This window comes from Pangasianodon hypophthalmus, chromosome 3, assembly GCF_027358585.1.
Source record: "Pangasianodon hypophthalmus isolate fPanHyp1 chromosome 3, fPanHyp1.pri, whole genome shotgun sequence".
Lineage (NCBI taxonomy): Eukaryota > Metazoa > Chordata > Actinopteri > Siluriformes > Pangasiidae > Pangasianodon > Pangasianodon hypophthalmus.
The window spans coordinates 17,501,701-17,523,144 of record NC_069712.1 but is presented as its reverse complement, the minus strand read 5'-3'; the positions used below and the strand labels follow the sequence as shown (position 1 = coordinate 17,523,144).

The 21,444-nt window shown below is 38.1% G+C and overlaps 1 protein-coding gene across 1 annotated transcript in view; it reads left to right on the top strand.

The window, feature by feature from the left end:
- The window catches only part of pcdh15a (protocadherin-related 15a), a 163,929-nt gene that overhangs the window by 127,763 nt on the left and 14,722 nt on the right, over positions 1–21,444 (top strand). Inside the window, exons 25-33 of the mRNA XM_053232665.1 lie at positions 3,465–3,574; positions 4,916–5,056; positions 6,008–6,135; positions 10,585–10,800; positions 12,885–12,973; positions 13,925–14,101; positions 15,848–16,066; positions 18,986–18,994; positions 19,400–19,537. Of these exons, the coding sequence (XP_053088640.1) occupies positions 3,465–3,574; positions 4,916–5,056; positions 6,008–6,135; positions 10,585–10,800; positions 12,885–12,973; positions 13,925–14,101; positions 15,848–16,066; positions 18,986–18,994; positions 19,400–19,537 (1,227 nt within the window). The remainder of the gene's footprint in view (positions 1–3,464; positions 3,575–4,915; positions 5,057–6,007; positions 6,136–10,584; positions 10,801–12,884; positions 12,974–13,924; positions 14,102–15,847; positions 16,067–18,985; positions 18,995–19,399; positions 19,538–21,444) is intronic.

Sequence of the window (21,444 nt, the reverse complement as noted above, 5' to 3'; positions counted from 1 at the left end):
AGTGCTTATTGCAGTTTGTATCTTTGAGCACTAGGTGCAGTAATAACTGTAGGGAAACTAAATGGGCAAGTCAGCACGCTGCTCTACAATTTTGCAGCATCTAAAGCATATGAAGATTAACATTTATTGACTGGCTGATAAACTGTATATGGTGTGGCTCTGCCCCACCTGCCCCTATTGACGAGCCACAACTCTCTGTAATGTTAAGTCTTGCTGAGTGAACTTATGTTTCATTCATGAAATGATTGGCCGTGGTTGACACGACTGACATAACACCAGGGTCTGGAAAACAACTGGTGTGAAAGAGGAGTAAAGGAAGTCATCTATGTCAAACTGGAGTAACCCATTCAGAGCAGAACAGCCCTGGCTTGTTTACCTTGCAGTTTAACACCATTTTCATGATGTCACTGGTGTGAATCCCACACACTGTTTAAAGAGCAACCCAGTAGCATCCCCATGGATGAGTGGCTAGTTGCCAAGACTTAGTAGTATGAGACATTTAACATGACCTGAATGACTGAAAATCTTCACACTGTTAGTATCAAATCCAGGGAGGACTGTGGGAAATGCAACTGAAATTTGAAAAGCTAAAGTAAAACACTGCATATAAGTCTGTTTTCTGAACAATCGTGACTGAGGCTGTCAGGTATCAATTTATTTATTTATTTTTTTAAAGCTTAATCAGTCAGCCAATCAACTGACCAAACAACTAACCAATCAAGAAAGTACCAATCTTTGAGATATGTACCAGAGATTAATTTGGTCTTTTACTGGGACGTTTTAATATTTTTTATGTTTAATGTTAGATGTTAAATGCACATATTTAAATGCACTTGAGTTGTTACGTTTCTTTGTGCTGCAAACATTAAATGAATAGGCATAAAATTATCAAACTAGACTAGACTAGTTGGTTCAAACTAGACTAGTGAAAGTTATGATAAACATACAATCCAATATCATGGTTTTTAATGCATTTTGCAATTTTGCATTTACAAACAGTGAATAACATACACACAGCAGCAGTGCATATATTAAATTATTTAGTAAGGAGAATAACTTGATTTAATGTAAAATCAGAAATAAGAAGAAATAATAAAGTCACAGGTGCAAACAGAAATACTGTTTTTGTCTTTAGCACCTTTAGCCATATTATATTATCTCTTTTAATTTAGACTGAATTCTTCCATTCAATTATATCAGCAAGAGCAATTGGTTCAATAAGTGCCTTTCAGTATTCTCTCATAGATTATTCTGCCCTGGTATCTTTTTAATTAGCCTCATTTTTGAGATGAAAACATGTAGAGCACAGGGAAAAAAATCCTCTGAGTAATGTCTGAATTAAAATTCCAAAGCAAGGCAGCACCTCTACTTTTTCATTTGTAGTGATTAAAATGCTGATACTAATATGCACACATGAATGTTTAAATGTTTATTATCCCTCTGTAAATGATAATGCAGTCCTGATGGCTTTTGATGAGAAATATGCAAATGTGCTTAATAGCATTTAGGCTAATTTCTACATGTTACCTTTTACTCTTTCAAGTGTATACCTTCAAGTGTATTTAATGGTAAATAATTTATCTATACACTCAGATAGCATGTGCTCCATTGATCTTTAAGGCAGAATTTTAGCTGCAGTTTGAACCTTTTCTCTTTGTATTTAATGAGCTCTGTGGCTTTAGCACAGAACTGAAGAAATGAAAGCATAGACATCATTAATGTCATCCTTATTAATATGCTTCACAGTAATGATGTTTTATGATGAAGTCTCCCTATGTTTTTTTTTTATTTCTCCCTGTCTCGATTTCTTTGCTGTTTATTGCTAGTGTCAAGCTAAGAGACACCAAAGAGAGTCACTCACTATTTCACTCACCATTTTTCCCCAAGTGTGTCTCAGCTGAAAGGAGTCAGGAAATCACAGTGTGAAGCAGCTCAGAGCAGTCCTACAGCTTCCTTTTCTTTGCCTGCCTCTCTCGCCCCTCCACCAACATGTGGGCTATTTATGGCATGGGTAATTTCCATGGGAACTGATGGGAGGCTTATCGGCTTTGGGTTGTTAATGGGAAAGCTTTTGACTTTCTGCTGACAGCGGAAGTGTTGAGCTGCAGCAGCCTCCTATTGTCTCAGCGATAATGGAAAGAACACTTCATTGGCCTTCCAGCACAGCAGGTCAGGGCTGGAGTCTGCAGCAGGTTTATCCTGCCCGTAATCACTGTGCTGCTTTTCTTTTTTTTTGTTAACAGAGAGCATAGGAATGCAATGCGGCTACAGTCCACCCACTCTTCCCTCACTTCTGGATGTGTGTAACTGCATATTTCTGTCAGTCCTGAAACTACACAAGCTCAAAGGCAAAACTTATTTGATGATAACACACATAATGATGAGAAGCCACCACTTTAGTCATGTGAATAAATTAGATATAGGAGTGTTTAATTTTTTTTTCAGCCTGAATTAATTCCTCTTCCCAGTACTGTACTATTAATATTTTTGATTAAATGCACTGCAAATAATTGACTGCAAATTTTACAGTAATTTACTGGCAAAATGGTTGGCAATAAAGTACTGGAAAAAAATTATAATAAACAACTGTAAGCATATTTATAGTAAAGTACTATATTATCTTATATAGTATAAACTATAACACATAATTCAGTACATTTGTTCATTTGGCTGATGCGTTCATGTTTTCAAATCCCAGGACTGCCAAACTGCCATGGTTGGGTCCTTGAGTAAGATCCTTAACCTTCAGCTCAGTTGTATCCTGCATCAGTTGTAAGTAACTTAAAAAAAAGCATCAGCCAAATGATAAATGTACTGGATTATGTGTTATTTTATACTATGTAAGATATTATAGTACTTTACTGTAAATATGTTTACAGTTGCTTCTTACTGCAAATTACTGTAAACTTTGCAGTCATTTTTTACAGTGTGTGCTTTATAAATAAACCTAACTTGACTAAGAGCAGTAACAATAGTGCCTACACAAGAAAATAAATTCAACTAGGGCAGAACTTTAAAACTTCCATTTAAGATCTTTGAACTTCTAAGTGTGACTTTCTTTTAAAGGCCGACCTCCCCAGGCTGTTCCCATAAACTCGAAAATGGGCTCGCTTTTATCCCATCTCCTTTTTTATTATCTAAAATCCACCTCAGTGTCACTAAATGGGACTCTGAAAGCACTAATCTGCCCTTTCATCTTAGTTTTGAGGTGCTGTTATTGTGTAGGAGTGTAAGAGCTCTCATTGAAGATTAACTGCTCTGGTATAAGTGCAGTGATCATTATCTGATCCCACATTATATTTCAGTTTGACAGCTTTGATTCGTACTGGAACTGAAGTCTGCCGAAGAAAAATTGTACCACGCTTATAGCATGTGTGAGGCCTAATGGGGAAGGAAAGTCAAGTGAATGAGGAATTGCAGCTGAGCAAGTTAGGGGTGATGATTTGTGTCGTTTTTGTGTTCAGGTTCAGCCCAGTGAGTGAGAACGCTCCGATCGGCCAGGCTGTAGGAATGGTTCTTGCAGCAGCTGCAAACACCACCGTGTTCTACTCCATCGTGGGAGGCAATCAGGGGGGTGAGTGACCTCAGAACAGTAGAACAGAATATCAGACAGCTCTCTCATCCACATATTTGTTTGCTTTGTTTGCAAAAAAGTAATAGTGCTCTTACTTTCTACTTACAACAGACTTTCATCCACAGCGTCTGTAACATATGCGTGATTATCACTGAGAAGATTTTTTTGGCGTGTTTCTCTGTGCTCAAAAGAATGGCAGCAAATGTTTACGATGAAACATTTTGTAGAAAGTGTTTATTCGGGTTTTGTTTTAGTCAGATGTAAATTAACCTCTAAATCTGTGTAATACTTTCTTTCAGAGATGGGTGTACTTTTTCACAGGGAAGAATTTGTGGTTATGCATTACCACCATGAATCCAACAGAAGTCCAATTTTGGTCCATGCTAAGACCTTTATTAATGCAATGTAATGGCTATAATTTGAATTCAGGTTATATATTCTGAACAACTGCACTGAGACTTCATATTTTTGGGTTCTTTTCTGAGATTAGGTTGAAAAATGTGGCAGTATTTCTTTAAACCCTTATACTTCACGTGGAGACCTCCGCTTCACCCTTTCCTGACGCAAGCATTCCTGCGTCATTTATAAGCCTTTGTTTCTGTAGCTGTGTGCCCTTGCTCATTTCCCTTAGGGAGTGTACGCAGCACTGTTTTACTGACCCAGGCTGTAAGTCATACTCTTTGTTGTGTTGATGTTCATTTTATCAGTAGATGAATACTGGCTTTGCAAAATATAGAGATAAAATTAAATAATATATTTTAACCATACGATTTTTTGGATCTGTTTGGTCTCATGTTCGGTTTGCAAATTCCCACCTACTCGTTAACTCTCCCCTAATATACAACAGCTACCAACAGGGCAGGGTGACAACTAACACACGCTTCCTCTGTGTCACATGAAGCCCACTGCATTTATTTATTTATTTATTTGCTGAAGCTACGTCACAGAGAAGTGTAACAGACTTGGAGGAAAGAGCTATCTACACTCTTCTACATACATGAGCTCACAGATGGCTGAGATTGGCTAGTGTTGCTTTGATTAACGGGGGAGAGAGAGTATGCCATCCCTCCCACCCACAGAGCACTCTGGACTCCTAGCCATGGATGGCTGTGGCATCTACAGGAATCAAACTCATAATCTCCTGACAAAAGAGTGAACGCTTTTCTATTTCACCACTTGGGAGCCTAGCCATATAATCTTATGCCTTTGTACGCTAGTAAACTATACAAAACACCTCTCTCAGTTATACTTTCTTTAGTTTCATCTCATTTTTTTGTGTCTCTCTAACTCACTGAGTACCTTGTGAAATGTTCTCCCATCATTTTGTGCTTGTATTTGTAGGTGAGTTTAGAGTGGATAACCGCACTGGAATGATATACACCGCAAAGCTGCTAGACTATGAGACACGCATCAGCTATGAGCTCCGTCTGCAGGCCGACTCTCTGGCCCTTGTTCTGGCCAACCTGCGTGTGCCATCCAAAAGTAAGTGCTGTGCAAAAGGTCATGACCTCAGACATGATATGAAGCAGCCCTGACAGCTTTCTCAGTCAGATGTCACTGATGTTGCATTATTGCAGGCTGAGGCCTGGAAAGCAGCAGGGCTATCTCCCTCTCTCCACCTGCTCCTCGCTTTATCTGCATTCCTGCTCAAACAAACTGCTTCCCGCCTGCTGAGAGCTTTTTATTAAAACTTTATTGATGTGTGTTAAAAGGATCAGAGCAGAACAGGACTAGCATCACAGAAGTAAGATTGTCACAGTCCAATTAGTCAGATTCACACACACACGCACACATGCACAAACATTAAAGCACACTTTGCTACAAATAACAGCATGAACTTCATAATGCTGTGTTAATGGTTTGAATCAATTTGGGTCTAGTGGGTTTTTTGCTTTGCATGGAGACTGAAAATGCACTTAAAGCCCACTCAAGAACACATTGTCCTACAGGGGGCAATTATTCTGCTGAATATTATTGCATGTAGTCTGTAAATGCAGCAGTGTGTGTGTGTGTGTGTGTGTGTGTGTGTGTGTCTATATACAGTATGAGTGTTGAATTAACTCTTAAGGCATTCATTTTTCAGTTTTAAAATCCGGATATTTTCTGTCTAGTTAACTGATATGAGGAATAGTACTTTGTTTGTCACATTCCCTCAGTAGGTTCCTAGTCCACAGCCATATTAGACTTTTCAGCATTACATAGTGGAAGAAAAAATGCTGTTGACAGTATATATTTCTCAGATCTACTCTTGCGTAGAGGTTGAGCCGGGTTTGTGTACATATTTATTCTGTGCACCTCAAACTCTAACCGTGACAAATAGGTTCAGCAGTTTCACGTACTGAGAGCTGTTTCTAACCCAGTCTCTCTCTATCTTCTTTTGTGTTTGTGTTTGTGTGTGGGTGTGTGTGTGCATAAATGGAAAATAATACACAGCTAACACAGCCAAGGTGTTTATCAACGTGCAGGATGAGAACGATCATCCTCCAGTGTTCACAGAGTCCCTGTACATCGGCGGAGTAACTGAGGACACTAAGACCTTCACGTCAGTCCTGAAGGTTATCGTGAGTATCCTACTTTGTGATTCTTTGTATCTGAGTACAAGAGGAATTTTGGTCAAAATCTACAATTGTACATCCCGGTTGTGGCCACTTTGGTGTTTTTGCACTATGTAAGCTTCTGTATGTGCTAGCTGCTGGCTGCATATGTGATTGTTAGAATAGTGAACTTTTGTCTTCACAGACAGGTTCGCCTGCCAACACTGCTCCACTGCCACCCACCTCCACTTCCACTCTGTTCCTGTCCAATTAGACCCTGTCCTCCACTCTCACCCTGAAAATGTCACCCTCTCAAAAGTTTTGCTGCTGTATTTCTCTCTAACTTTAGCTCCTTCTGACCATCACACACTTACCAGCCGTTATATAAATTGCTCACATGCGATGTGTCACAGGCTGCTTGTTCTTGTGCTTTTCTGGGCTAATAAAAAGTGTAGAACTGTTTGATTGATTATTTAGCATTAATTATTTAACTGATTGAAAGCAGACTCACTTTGTTTTGGTTCAAATAACATTAAGTCTCTAACAGCCGCTAATGATCATAAAAGGTCTGAAACAGGGAGCAGGGAGGCCCTAGGTGGTGTAAGAGGGAACGAGAGGATGAGGAAAGCATGCTCCAGCAACACTCGTGCCACAGCAAACACACTGACAGAAGAGCAGCCCGAGTGAAAACCAGAGAAACTGAGTGGAGTTGTGAGAGTTTAAAATGATTCTCTCATTTCGTTAAATTATTCACTCGATCTGTCTTGCTCACACACTAGTTCAAAACAACAACAAGAGCTCTGATTATGCTACTGTTTTCTCAAACCATCATCATGTACAATTCGACTTTGCCTACTTGCAGTCAAATTAGTTAAATTACAGATTAACAATATCTATTTGCAATAACAAAATTTGAGCTCTGAAAGCTTAATTTAGTCAATTTTATATCAATTCAAAACTCCATCTATCCAACTATTTGGTTACACTTTAAATAAGGTTGCTGCTTAGATGGCTTTATGAAACCTAAACCTGAAGCCCTTCCTGACAACTAACATAAACCTAAATAAACAATTATAAAAGCTTATTCCAGCAGGTGTCAGGTGTCATAAAGGCTGCATCATCATCATCAGTTTTTTGTCAGGTTGATATAAAACACATACAGTGACAATTTCATTGGCTTTGTACATTGTATGGCATTTCACAGGCTGACTTAAATTAGAGCATAAAGAACTGACTTTGTAGCTCTTGTATTTCTGGCATGAGCCATATAAAGGTGATGAAGTGACATGACAAACTCACTATAATGTAGAATCAATATGACAGAAAACATGACAACACTGACACCATAATGACATAGTGAGTTATGTATGCAGTATGTTTTTGTAAAATGCCTAGAAAGTATTATAAAATATCATGTCATCAAATTTGATGTCCCTTAGGTGTTATTTCAACTTTGGTATTGATTCATAGTGGTATTGGATGTTGCTGATATACACTATATGGCCAAAAGTATGTGGACACCTGACCATCACATCCGTATGTGGGACTTCCCCAAACTGTTGCCACAAAGTTGGAAGCACACAATTGTATAGGATGTCTTTGTATGCTGTAGCATGAAGATTTCCCTTCACTGGAGGGAACTAAGGGACCCAAACCTGTTCCAGCATGACAGTGCCCCTGTGCACAAAGTGAGCTCTTTGAAGCTCCATGAAGGTTGGGGTTAAGAACTTGAGTGGCCTTCACAGAGCCCAGAGGAATCATACTGGCCTATTAACATGATAAAAAAAATATGTTGTATTTAGCTTTAAGGGGTTTTTCACTTGGCAGGTGACACATTGCTCTCCACTCCACCTGACTCTTTCCAATTCCCATATGAAAGGTCAGGATTCTGCACTCAGCGCAGCTCTTCAAACAGCAGGCCAGCGCTGTCTCTAGAGTGGTAACTATAGCGACAGCAACGTGAAGCACAGCTAGTGCTCATCCACAGTGAATTGCTTCATTTGTTAGCACAGGCTAAATATCAAAATAGAAAATATTGCATCTTAAGCACTATCTAGACAGAATTAGTTTCTCGGAGTGAAACAAGATTATTATGTTACACATAGCCATACCATATCATGATAGATGACTATTGTATAGATACAGTGAAACAACTGATTTATTTCTAGGTAACTAAATATTGCATGATATTGTGATCGCACTATTTTGATTGATTTTATTTTCTTTCTTCTGCTAATGGGTTTCCAATGTAGGCAGTAGGGACATGAAGTTATACAACCCATAATAAGTATGTTGTTGAGAGATTCCTCAGCAGCATTCATTGTTTCGTGATTTGGGAAGTGATTTGGGTATACAAATCTGGCAAGTAACAGAGGTCAAAAAAACTTTATTCCAATGCAAGATTTAGCATCTACCAGCAAAATAAATCGATCTGGACAGGACTAAAATTATCAGAAGACTGCAGAGATGGTAAAAAAAAAAAAACAGCAGGTAATTTAAGCATGTGATTTTCTTAGGGGAGGACAGAGAATGTCATGGCTGATATGGATGAAAATAAAATCACAGAAAATCCTCTGCAAATAATGGAATTGCTCCAAGTTGCAATATACATCTGAATAGGGCTATAAATACATTAGAACCAAACTTCAGCAGTATGTCTACTAGCTCACAGTAATGAATAACTGGTTGTGCTATTAAGATATGTAAATATTTTAAATAAATTATATCTTTATAATTATATATCTATATCTGTATACATCAATCAGCCATAACGACCTCTGAAGGTGTGCTGTGGTATCTGGCACCAAGGCATTAGCAGCAGATCCTTCAAGTCCTGTAAGTTGCGAGGCTGGGCCTTCATTGGTTCTGACTTGTTTGTCCAGCACATCCCACAGATTCTCGATCAGATTGAAATATGGGGAATTTGAAGGCCAAGTCAACACTTGAACTCTTTGTCATGTTCCCCAAACCATTCCTGAACATTTTTGCAGTGTGTCAGGGCGCATTATCCTTCTGAAAGAGGCCACTGCCATTAGGGAATACTGTTGCCATGAAGGGGTGTAATTGGTCTGCAACAATGTTTAGGTAGGTGGTGCGTGTCAAAGTAGCATCCACATGAATGACAGGACCCAAAGTTTCCCAACAGAACACTGCCCAGAGCATCGCACTGACTCTGCCGGCTTGCCTTCTTCCCATAGTGCATCCTGGTGCCATCTCTTCCCCAGGTAAATGATGCACACACACCCAGCCATCCACATGATGTAAAAGAAAACCTGATACATCAGACCAGGCCACCTGCTTCCATTTCTCCATGGTCCAGTTCTGATGTTCACGTGCCGTTGTAGGTGCTTTTGGCAATGGATGGGGTCAGCTTGGGCACTCTGACCGGTCTGCAGCTACGCAGCCCCATATACAGCAAATTGCGTTACACTGTGTGTTCTGACACCTTTCTATGATAGCCAGCATTAACTTTTTCAGCAATTTGTGTTACAGTAGCTGCTCTGTAGGATTGGACCTGACGGGCTAGCCTTTGCTCCCCACGTGCATCAGTGAACCTTGGGTGCCCATGACCCTGTCGCCGGTTCACCAGTTGTCCTTCCTTGGACCACTTTTGGTAGATATTAACCACTGCATACCAGGAACACCCCACAAGACCGGCCGTTTTGGAGATGCTCTGACCCAGCTGTCTAGCCATCACAATTTGGCCCTTGTCAAAGTCGCTTAGATCTTTATGCTTGCCCATTTTTCCTGCTTCCAGCACATCAACTTCAAGAACTGACTGTTCACTTGCTGCCTAATATATCCCATCCCTTAACAGGTGCCACTGTAACAAGATCATCAATGTCATTCACTTCAAATGTCAGTGGTTTTAATGTTATGGCTGATTGGTGTATACCTACATAATTATATCTATGTAATTATACACTATATTTATATGTGTGTCAATAGTCATATTATAGTATATTTCACACAAGCCTACTTGACATAAAATTGCCTCAATTACTCTTTATGACAGCTGATGTCTGTTGGAGCAATCCTTTAATTATTTATGTAAGTTTATGACAGTTATGTAAGTGTAGGCTCTCCAATCACTGTCACAGTCATCATTGAGTAAGGTATTGTCAAATCTTTTTTGTCTCAGTTTTAAGCTTTAAACCGCACATACATAGCATAACGTTTTATATGAACAAGTAAAATTCTATTCTGAAGAACAGTTTGGCTGTATTTCCTTTCACTCACACAGGCTTGTAGAGCTGCTGAATGAAAGCACTGTGAAAATGTGCATTTTTAAATTCCATAGGGAATCTTTTGTTGTTTTTATTGACTCTCCACATTCATCTTCGACCTCTTGTTCTTGCTTGTTTTTTCCTGCGTTCGTAGGAATAAATACTCTGCTCACATGCTTCAGTTTTGACACTGATCACTTGAAGGTTCTTGTGTACATTTGTATGCATTTGTGTGTTTCTCATGTGGCAGGCTACAGACATAGACACGGGGAACTACAGTAAGATGGCGTACAGGCTGATCATCCCCCCTACTCCAGAGGGTCAGGACAGCTTTGTCATCGAGCAATACACTGGCATCATCAAAAGTGCCATCATGTATCGCAACATGCGCCGCTCTTACTTCAAATTTGAGGTCATTGCCACTGATGACTATGGAAAGGGTCTGAGCAGCAGTGCTGAGGTGGTGGTAAGTGTGAGTGTGTGTACATCAGAATCAGAAAGAATTGGGCAAATACGATTTCACTTACAGGGAATTTTACTTGGCAGTTGCTCCATGTGCAGAAATATAATACAATGGATCAGTTTTGCAGTGTGTGTAAGGTGTTATGTACAGATTAAACAGATTAAGCTGTGATCATTCATGTCAGTGCCATCAAGGACTGCAATGTGTTTGGATTTAATCATTCTAGGCCTAGCTTTTTTGGGGTACAAAACATATTGCCCAGATGTTTCCTTTATAAAATCATTTAAAATATGAATGTACTTTACCAATGCTAAATAAGCTGAGGAAGACAAATCATATCTAATATGACTGAATAAATGAGTAAACTATAGTTATAGAAAGCTATAATTAAATTGATCATACTATTTACAGATGATTGACAAATTAAAGGAAAAAACTGGTGGCTCTGTAATGCTGTGCACGATATTTTGCTGGCATAGTTTGGGCCTACTTGTCCTGTTAGAAGGAAGTATCACTGCAAATCACTACAAAAGTTATTTTAACCTCATCTATGATGAAACATTTCTATCCTTGTGGGAGTGGTCTCTTCCAGGATGATACGCCTGCATCCACAGGGCAGGAGGATTCACTGAATGGTTTCATTAGTCTCAATCTAGTTGAACCTAAATCTCTGGGAGATTTTGGACCAAAGGGTTAGACAGTGCTCTCCACTGCCATCATAAAAACACCAACTAAGAGTAGATCTTTTGAACAGTGGTGTTCAATCCCTCCCATACAGTTCCATAATCATGGAAAGGGCCAAGCCTGCAATGGCAAAATATTAAGCTTCTAATGGTCTTAACAAATCATTGATCAGGTAATTAGCAAGAATTAAACAAATAGATAAAGGAAGTTAGTATGGGAGAGCTTTTCCCTTTGATTTCTTCAAATGTTTAAGCTTTGTGGCCCTTGATGGGCTGCATCAGGTGTGGCAGATAACCAAATAATGACTAATCTTTTAAGAAAAAATATCCCAGAAGATATTTTTTTGAAAATTTTATACATCCAGACACGTGTTAGTTTGAATTTTACATCAAACATTTTAATCATTATCATGATTTTACCTTCACGTACAAGAAGACTGTATAAGTGAATTTTCCTGTTTCTAGCTTTTCCCCAAACAGTCCACTGCAGCAAAAGTAAACGAGCAGATGGTGGCACAGGAGCTCTCAGGGGTTTGTTTAATTCTTGCTAATTTTCTGACCAATGATTTGTTGTTAAGACCATTAAAAGCTTAATATTTGCGATGTTGGACTTGGTCCATTTTTTTTGCCCAGGAGGGTACATGGTGTACATGAAGCTGTTCTGGAGGCTCATGATGGCTCAACACCTTACTAACACACTGTACAGGGTGTCCCATAAGTCCAGCATCATGGGGTTATGCATATGCAAAATGTATATTTTGTATTTTTACAGACCATGATGTATCTGAGCAAGGAAGAATAAATCCAAAAAATTCTCTTTGCAGCAAATTGTGTATTCAGAAAAATGGTTGTGCAAGTTCTGTAAATAAAAGCTTTTGTTTTGGCATTTTTCTATTTTTCTCCAATGATGCTAGATTTATGGAACACCCTGTATGTTGTTTTTCCCTTCAGTTTGTTACCCATGTGTATCTTGATAAGCAAAAAAACCACACTTCTTAGTGCAGCAATAAATTTGCATTTATTTACTGTCAAGTGAATCAATTTTCCTCCTAATTGCATCGTTCTGGTACTTATGCAGCCAATGAATTGTGCATTTCCATAAAAGCAATGGAGCTAATAAGTCACTGATAGAATAAAAGGGGCTCGGAGAATTGTATGTGTGTGTTTGTATGTTAAAAAGGGAGCAGAAGGCTGTATGTGCAAAATTGTTGTTTGTTCCAGAAACGTTCTCAGGTGTATGTGCTCCTTTTGGCTAACAGATTTAAAGGCCATTACAGCAGCATATGGCAGCTGGTCTCAAAGCCTGCTTTTGGCAGAAAGATCTCCAAGGCACAGCCAGTGAAAAATTCTAATTCCTTTTCTTTCTCTCTCTCTCTCTCTCTCTCTCTCTTTCATGTCTCTCAGGTGTCTGTGGTGAATGCATTGGACATGCAGGTAGTGGTGTCCAATGTGCCGCCTACCGTAGTGGAAGAGAACAAAGAGCAACTTGTCAGGTGATGCCTCTGTAACTTGACTGGAGCGGATGAACTGCTCTACCTCTAGAATTGCACTAAATGTCAGCTCCTCCTGCCAAGACTAAGTTTTGCAAATGAATTCAGTCCTGACAAGCACACCAAAGATTGTGTAATTACAGAATGAGGCTAGCACATTTATTTAAAGAAAAAAAAAATGACAAACCTGGATTGTCACCATCACAAACAGAACCCTGAACTCAGTGTTTGGCAAAGTGCTTTTGACAACTATTTCCAAGTTTATACTGGTTTCGCACACTGATTGGGTGTTTTTTGTTAGATTTTTTAAAAATCTCTATTCAGTTTGATTTTCTCACTAAGTACCTTGATAGACAAACATTATAACAGTTACCACAGGAGCTGTTCAGTTTCCGCTCATGAAAAGCTCCCCTAAAGCATCATCACTCTGGGGATAGTATAGATATAGAAATGCTGTGTTGGATCTCCAGCAAACATACTATCAGGCATTTAAAATAAGAAACCTATATATTCAGGGGAGCCATAAGAGTCATCTCTAATTCTTTCTAAATGAGTCCACTGTGAGACCTTGTGACTCGCTCCTCATTTCCTGGCTTGCCAGTGTGAGGAAATGGATGTATAGAAGGGGTTTGGATTATATGATGCAACTTCTATTTCTTTGTGCAGACTCAAAACTGTTATATAACTTTTCTACAATTTCAATGTTTTATGGTCTCAGTTGACTTTGTTTGCTGATTGTGATACAACTGTTTAAGTTATGGACCCTGACTTCTGACTGTGCACTATATTTTCAGCAGCAAGATTTGTATTTAGCATGGAAGAAAATGATTTTATCCATCGACATTATATGATCCACACAGAGCTTCATGTATGAGGAAAGAAAGAAATGTTTTCATGTCATATTGTAGCCATAGTTTGAGTGAGTTTTATTTCATAATGTATTTTTGATCGCAGGATTCTCGAGCGCTATGTGCAGGACCAAATCCCTGGAGCGAAAGTGATAGTGGAATCCATCGGACCACGGCGGCATGGGGAAGGGTATTCATTAGAGGACTACAGCAAATCAGACCTGCAGGTGTATGCCATCGACCCTCTCACAAACAGGGCCATATCTAGACAAGAACTCTTCAAGTAAGCAGCACACATACGGTATATAAGGAAATACAACACTCATACAATCCAACCTACCAACAGAGAACACTCAGAAACTCAAGCTATTCATCTGCGCTTTCTAATGCCTGACATCCCTGGTCTGTTTTCCATTTTGCATTATTTCAAATTTATTATAATATCTCTTATTACATATTAATTATTATAATATTTATTTTTTTATTATGTAGCAATTACTATTTCTTTCATATTAAAAAATATTATTTTTGTTTTTTGTAACATATTTTTCCCCTCTAGGAATGGGTTTCTGTTATTATTGTACATTACTGATAGTTCTAAGTGTCTCATCAGGAGCAGGAACAGGAGATTTTAGTAATCATTTAAATTATTTCAGCATGTAGGCAGTTTGCCTTACACTGACATGTCTGCAAACAAAATGAGGCATGCAATATTTCAGAAGCACTCAATATACTGCAATATTTTTTCTTTCATGTTTGGAATGATAAGCCCTGAATCCCATAATTGGGGTGACATGAACTTAATTTCATTTAAACTCTTTTTGTCATTTAAGCTAATTAGACTTTTCACCACTGTCTATCAAAGGGTCAGTGTATTACACCATAGAGCTCCGTGTAACTAATTAACCATGAAGAATAAGTGGATAATGAAATCACGTTCTTTATTTTATTTGAAAATATTGCAGTTAAGATATTCATAACTGCACAGCATTTACAAAGAGCTCACATTTCAAATACAGACCTTTTCCAGCTGCTCAGAAATATTCATAACGTAGTGTGTGTATTGACTAATGTTATTGAATGACAACAGCAGTAGTTATATTGATGACTTATCAGTTTGTATTTGCGAGGATTCTGCATGGTGAGATTCTTGTGATTACAGTGTATGCGAATGATACACAAACTTTACCAGAGACTGGCCTAAAAGACCAAGTTATTTTGGTGAAATAGTGGTGACATGTGGACATCGGAAAGGCACCAATTATTTATTCATTGTACTGCCTATGGTAGCAACACCAACATTAATCTCATCAGAAAGTAATCATGAATGTAAGTTACCTTTTTCAGTGTTCACAGTGACAAAGTGAGACTAACAAGTGGCAGCAGAGGTGGGAAAATAATCAATGGTGTGATGTGGCCTGACATGTTGCTATTATTTCCCAATAACAACACTTCAAGAAGTGTTTTATTCTCCTTATACCACAGTAATTTTTGTCAGTTCCCTCACTAGCTTTTTTTCTCTCTCAAAATTAATGAGTAAAAAAAAAAATGCAAAACCAGAATACTTAAATTTACATCTTTACCTCTGAATGCTACAAAGTGCTGACAATGGAGACAAATAAATTGTCTCCTCATAGAAGAGATATATCAATATGAATAATATTATAATTGTATTGTGTATATTTTTATATTTATTTATATTTGTTTTTAATCTGAGTGTCTGTTTTGCAATTCTCCATATAAATTCTTAATCTAGAAACAATACCGTATTAGAATCAGTGCATTACCCTTAACCTTAAAGCTGCAATTACTGTCCGAGTCATGCTGTTGTAGAAAATTAATCAATACCTTTTAGCCAGTCAGATTCATTCAGCTTTAACAGCACTGTGGTATAATGTAGTATAATACAACTACTAATATTCTTACACATAGATTGTGAATCCATAAATATTATGAAATCCCAGTACACATATTACTATTAATGGCAGTAGTTTTTGTATGTTGGTGACTTCCCAGTCTTTTTTGGCAGGTTTCTGGATGGTAAGATTCTAGACATTAATAAAGAGTTCCAGCCATATCTGGGTGAAGGTGGGAGGATTTTGGAAATCCGCTCACCAGACATTGTGGCTACGGTGAAGAAAGCTGCCCAGGCTGTGGGCTACACAGAGGGGGCGCTACTTGCCCTCGCCATCATCATCATCCTCTGCTGCATCCCTGCGATCCTCATCATCATGGTCACCTACAAACAGTGAGTACTGTTTTGGGAACTAAAAAGCAGAAAGCAGGATTATCATGATGAGACTGATCAACAAGACTGCCTTTGGAATTGAGACTCCACTGTTGTTAAAAACACTGCTAGTGGTCGTTTCTTCTCAGAGTCAGAATCTCAGTGCTGAGAGATTTGAGATTATCAAGAGCATTATAAAGTCTGTGTAAAGTACTAGAAGAAGGAGAGACCTAGCAATAAGGAGAGACAGAGGGAAAGAGACAGAAAGAGGTGATGTGACAAAGACAGAAATAGTGAGAAAGTGGTGTGAATGGGTGCCAGGTATGAAGCAGGGTATTTCTGTGTAATTAAACATACTAACATGCTAATCTCCCCACCAGCACCATGTGAAAGCAGATTAATTACAGTCGTTTGTGACAGAACTGATGCATTTTCTATTCTCGTCACACTGCTTTGTCACACCTCAGCCAACATCGCAACAATACAGCATCTGTCTGTGTAGCACTTCTCCAACAATTCCTCGCTCCAGGGAGATAAATAAGTGGCAGAGAGACAAAGAAAAAACATCTACAGTAGGTCCACAGGGCTTCCAGTCTCACTCACAGATTCAATTAAATGTGGTTCAATTCAGTTTTATTTCTATAGTACATTTTTTCACCACAGACATTTCCACAAAGCAGTTTTATGGAAATCTGTGTCCAGATCCCAGATGATGTTATAGGCAAGATGGCATGAGGCAGAAAGCTTGACTCAAAAGGGGTCCCATCCTCCTCTGTGCACTGGAGATTGTAATCATAATGTGAAATGTACAAAACTTTGATTAAATAGAGGCACATCATGCAAAAGAAAGATCCTTGATATAAGCCAGTGATTATTGGTAACAGCCTGTCAAAGATATGATGGAATAGCAATTGTGTGCAGATATTAGATTTAAGCATATGAGATCAGAAGTTCAATATGTGCAGGTGGCAGGTTTTGAACACAAAGGAACAGGTTACGGATCAGAAATCTTGACTGGAACATAAGAGTGATAAAATGAAAGGCTAATGTCGTACCATCTTGTTATCCATTTAGTTCACACAAATATTCACACAAAAAAGAGAAACATGCATTACCATTTTTAAGGACAAATTTACCCAACAATGAAGATGATGTTAACTTCTATTCTTTCATGCTAGATCACTGTATTTTGATGCTGATCCCCTATTTATTTTAGCCATAACACAAATAGTAAAATTCAGTTAAGGCCTTATCTGATGTTGCCAACTTAATTTCAAAAGTTACATCGATATTTACTTGAGCAAAGTTACACATATTCAGAGATGGGTTATGAACATGCTTAGTTTCAATTTTAGTCATTTAGTTGACTAGAATTACCTGCATTTAGTTGATGCCTCTGAGGTTGCCAGATATTTCTTGAGTAGATGTTTCCACAAGCACTTGCCTTTAAGCCTGAACATCGGGAGGTAGAAAATGTCGAATTAAGAAGTAGATAGTGTTTTTTGTTGTTGTTGTCAAATGTAATATGATCTAACAATGTCTCAGAGATGAGCAATGTCTCTGATTAAGATGTTATCTCTTCCAATGTCCTCCGTGAGAATTTAGAATTTAGAATTTTTTTTTTGGAGTTTAAAGGGGCAATACTAGTGACTAATTAATAATATCAAATTAATGTATTTAATATTGGTTTCAAATGGCATTCCATAGTTTTTTAGTGTTTTTACAACCCAAAACATGAATTTCAGTGTGACATTGTGATTATATCAAACTGTCAGGCATGATGCTGGACATTATACTGTCGATATTGCGCAAAGAAAAAAAGAACAACAATATGCCAAGGTCAAAATTGCAGGTAACTGAGAAACAGGTCTGTTTTAGGCGAACTCTAGTCCTGTGCAAATGTCTGAATAATGTGTAAGTCTGTAGTTACATCTGAGGTTTGAATACCAGTGTACGCAATTTCAGTATTAAATCCTTACTGCATAACTTGACTCTATATATAGTCCTTAGTTATTGCAGGATACTTGCCTTTTACTCCAGACAAATATTCCAGACTTCAATTTTTACAGACTTTCTACATTCTGTTTTCTTGCTATTTTAACAGTTATTAACTGTATCATGAAAAGAGAAGGCATGAAATGTGATATAGATTATTCCAACTGCATTAGCGACAATGGATTTATAAACTTAGATGTCTTGAGTCTATATTACTCTGATAAGCCTTTTCTGCATTCCCTTTTTCTTGGTTTCACGTTTAAATTCCATACTTTTCTAAAACTTCCAGACCTAGGCAAGAACTCTGTACTGGCTTTGGAATTAGTTCAGTATCTGTATCACTTTGAGATCTCTTATCTTCTTGGGAATTGCTTGAGTTAAATAAATAATAAGAGAATAAGGTATGTGTGTCGATTTTAATAGTAAATGTTAAGCCTGGAGTCCTGACTAGAAAACAGAGGGAGAGAGACAAAGACAGAGGGAGAAATAACGGTAGGTAGAAATATGGAGAGAAGAGAAATTTCAGAAAGGAGGAGTGGGAGGTTAAAGGAACAGTAATGGAGAGAGTTTGCTAGTGAGAGCTCATTTCTCTCTCAGCAGTGCAGTAGACAGAGATGTGTGATAAGCGTGGGTTATTCTCCCTCCTGAGCTCTTATCACTATACAGGAGGAAAAAAACGGCGAGGAATAATGTGCATTCCACCACCTGCAGCAGTGCATTCATCTAAAGCCACATGAAAGAGCTTCACATTATCATTAAAACTCTGTGATTTAAGTGGTGCTGAGGAAAGCCTGTCAAGTCCCAATTTTTAATTTATACACTGTGTCATGTTTTGATAAGGAAATACTGCTGGGCTAATTATCTAACAATACCACTTGTCCCTTTTCATTTTTCTCTTCTTTTTTCTCTCATCCCATTGTGGCTGTGCACGGACCCCTTCGTCAGATTCAAAGAGTAAGTGTTATTCATTCATTTCAGTAATTATGTGCTGAAAACTCCCATTGAGCTCAGTACTTTACATGTGAATACAAATCAAAAGGTTGTTCAGAAGCTATGAATACAGGATCTTCACATCCTCCTCTCCACTCTAACCCATGCAAGTTTCTTTTGAAAAATGAACAAGAAGGGCTTGTTCTCACATTTTATATCTCAAACAACAAACAAAATGTGCTTATTTCTCACCTCCGATAATCACAACGTCGAAGATGCTAAAAAGAGACAAGAGTTTCTATGGCACTGGTAAATTATACAGAAATCTGTGTTCTTGCTCAGACTCCTGTGTATTAAGAGGCAAAAACATGTAAGAATTTGTTCGGTGCTGGTGAGCGACCCGTTGAATGTGTGCAACTGTATTAACAGGAAACAGGCCGAGTGTGCCAAAACTGCCCGCATCCAGAGATCACTTGCCGCTTCAAAATCTGCTGCTGCTCCAGCTCCGGTTTCAGCTCCAGCTTCAGCTCCATCCAATCTCTACGAGGAGCTTGGGGATGGCAAAATGTGAGTCAATCTCTAAGAATGTGTTTTTAGTGAGTAGAAAGAGTCAGTGTTCATGTGTAAGTTTCTAGAACTCTTGATGAGCTCAAGGCTGATTTTCAATAGAAAGGAAGGAGTTTTCAGTAGCAGGGATTTAGCCTGTACATACCATGTTGAATTTATATTATTCAATTATAAATAATATAAATTCATTTATTATATATTGAATTTAATTATACTTTAATTAAGTTTAATTAAACTCCTGTTGCACTTTTTCTTTGAATAGCAGATCCGATAATTGCAGTCTTTTGTTATTTATTGTTCTCCACTAAACTTTTCCCGTAGCTTATCGTTCTGATTGATTGAACTGAAAACACCTGGCTAATTGTGTAATCCCAGATTGAATCCGTGAAGCAAAAGGAAGCGAAATCTCACAAGGATGTCTATTAACAGTCTAGCAGTGACCTTATCCACAAATTAGAAGAGAAATGAGGTTGTCTCCTATAAAAGACATTTATGGCTCTTTCAGAGAGGGCAATGTAGTGTTTTTCTGTGCTATGCCAAATCAGACCTGGACTAAATTAGTTTTTATTTTGTCCAGTTTATGGCCACTGTACCTACAATTCTGTAATTGCTGTATATGTCCAACAAGTGCAATTTGATTTTTTTTTTTGCCAAGTTATAAATACACTTAAAAGTGAAAGGAATTGTAAATGGTTGGGATTCGAGCAGAATCATAACTCCCACAGGTAAGACAGTATTGATTTAAATTAATCAGAATAAATGTGAGTGCTAAATCAAAGAGAATTTTTTTAATGTCAGTCTATTAAGTGAAGCACAAAGATAGGCAGAGCAATTTCCTGTGATTAAGTCTAATAACAAGCAAAACAAAAAAGTGTGTGTGTGTGTCTGTCTGTCTGTGTTAGCGAACAACAGCCTTTTTCAGATAATGCCTTTCGATTTCTGTAAAGTTTTTCTTTCATTACATTGCACAGCAGCAGGCATTTAGCTGGCTGTTATTTTATTGGGGTTGGTATTTCTACCACTATGGCAATTATTCACACAATAGTACTGTGGATACCGTATTTAGTTGTTTGTTGCATAGAATAGTATTCATGCAATATGATCTGTTGTAATATGTGTGATTATTCATGCAGCAGGCAAACAAGCAGGGATTTTTAAAAACTTTTTTGCATTGAACTCAGTTTGACAACATGGTAATTGACATATTGTGATGCTGTTGGATGGAAAATATTTACTAGATCTTTGTGCAGTTACGCTCCTATAGTGAAAAGGATGTTCTAGCAATCAGAAAGGACTAACAAAAAGGAAGTAACATACCTGCTGAAACCTCATGAAATGATGCATGGAATATGTCAGGCTGTCAGGATGCCAATAATCTAAAGAAAAATCATGTTCTTTTTTTTTTTTTTTTTTTACAAAGTTTGGTGTTTGAGACTTTTAAACTCACCAACTTTTGGCCAGTAGTGTACAACACATGGAATATTCAATCTACAAGTGAAGGATTAATAGAAGCGCATCTGTCTTCACTCTCTGCTCCTAAATGCAAGCCTGCATTTCATATTCTGTCAAAGTTCATTGGTTTTGACTCACATTCACCTGCTCTTTGTATCTCTCTCTCTACGTGTCTCGCTTTCTGTCCATTTCATTTCTTTCCTTTTATTCTCTACTCAGAGTGCAGTAAGTCATTTGCATTTTTATGCTTTCTCTCCCTTTCTTAGTAGACAAGCCTCTTGTTTTACCTTCAGTAGTAGTGAGTTTTTATAATACTGCACTGCCTGCACGTGTTGCCTTTTGCTACGTAATGAGTGCTGCAGCAAGACGTGCTGTTAGTAGGATTATTACATAGGCAGCATCCCCAAATCCTCACACTATTAGCGTGTCTGTGTTGAAAGTATTACTTTACACAT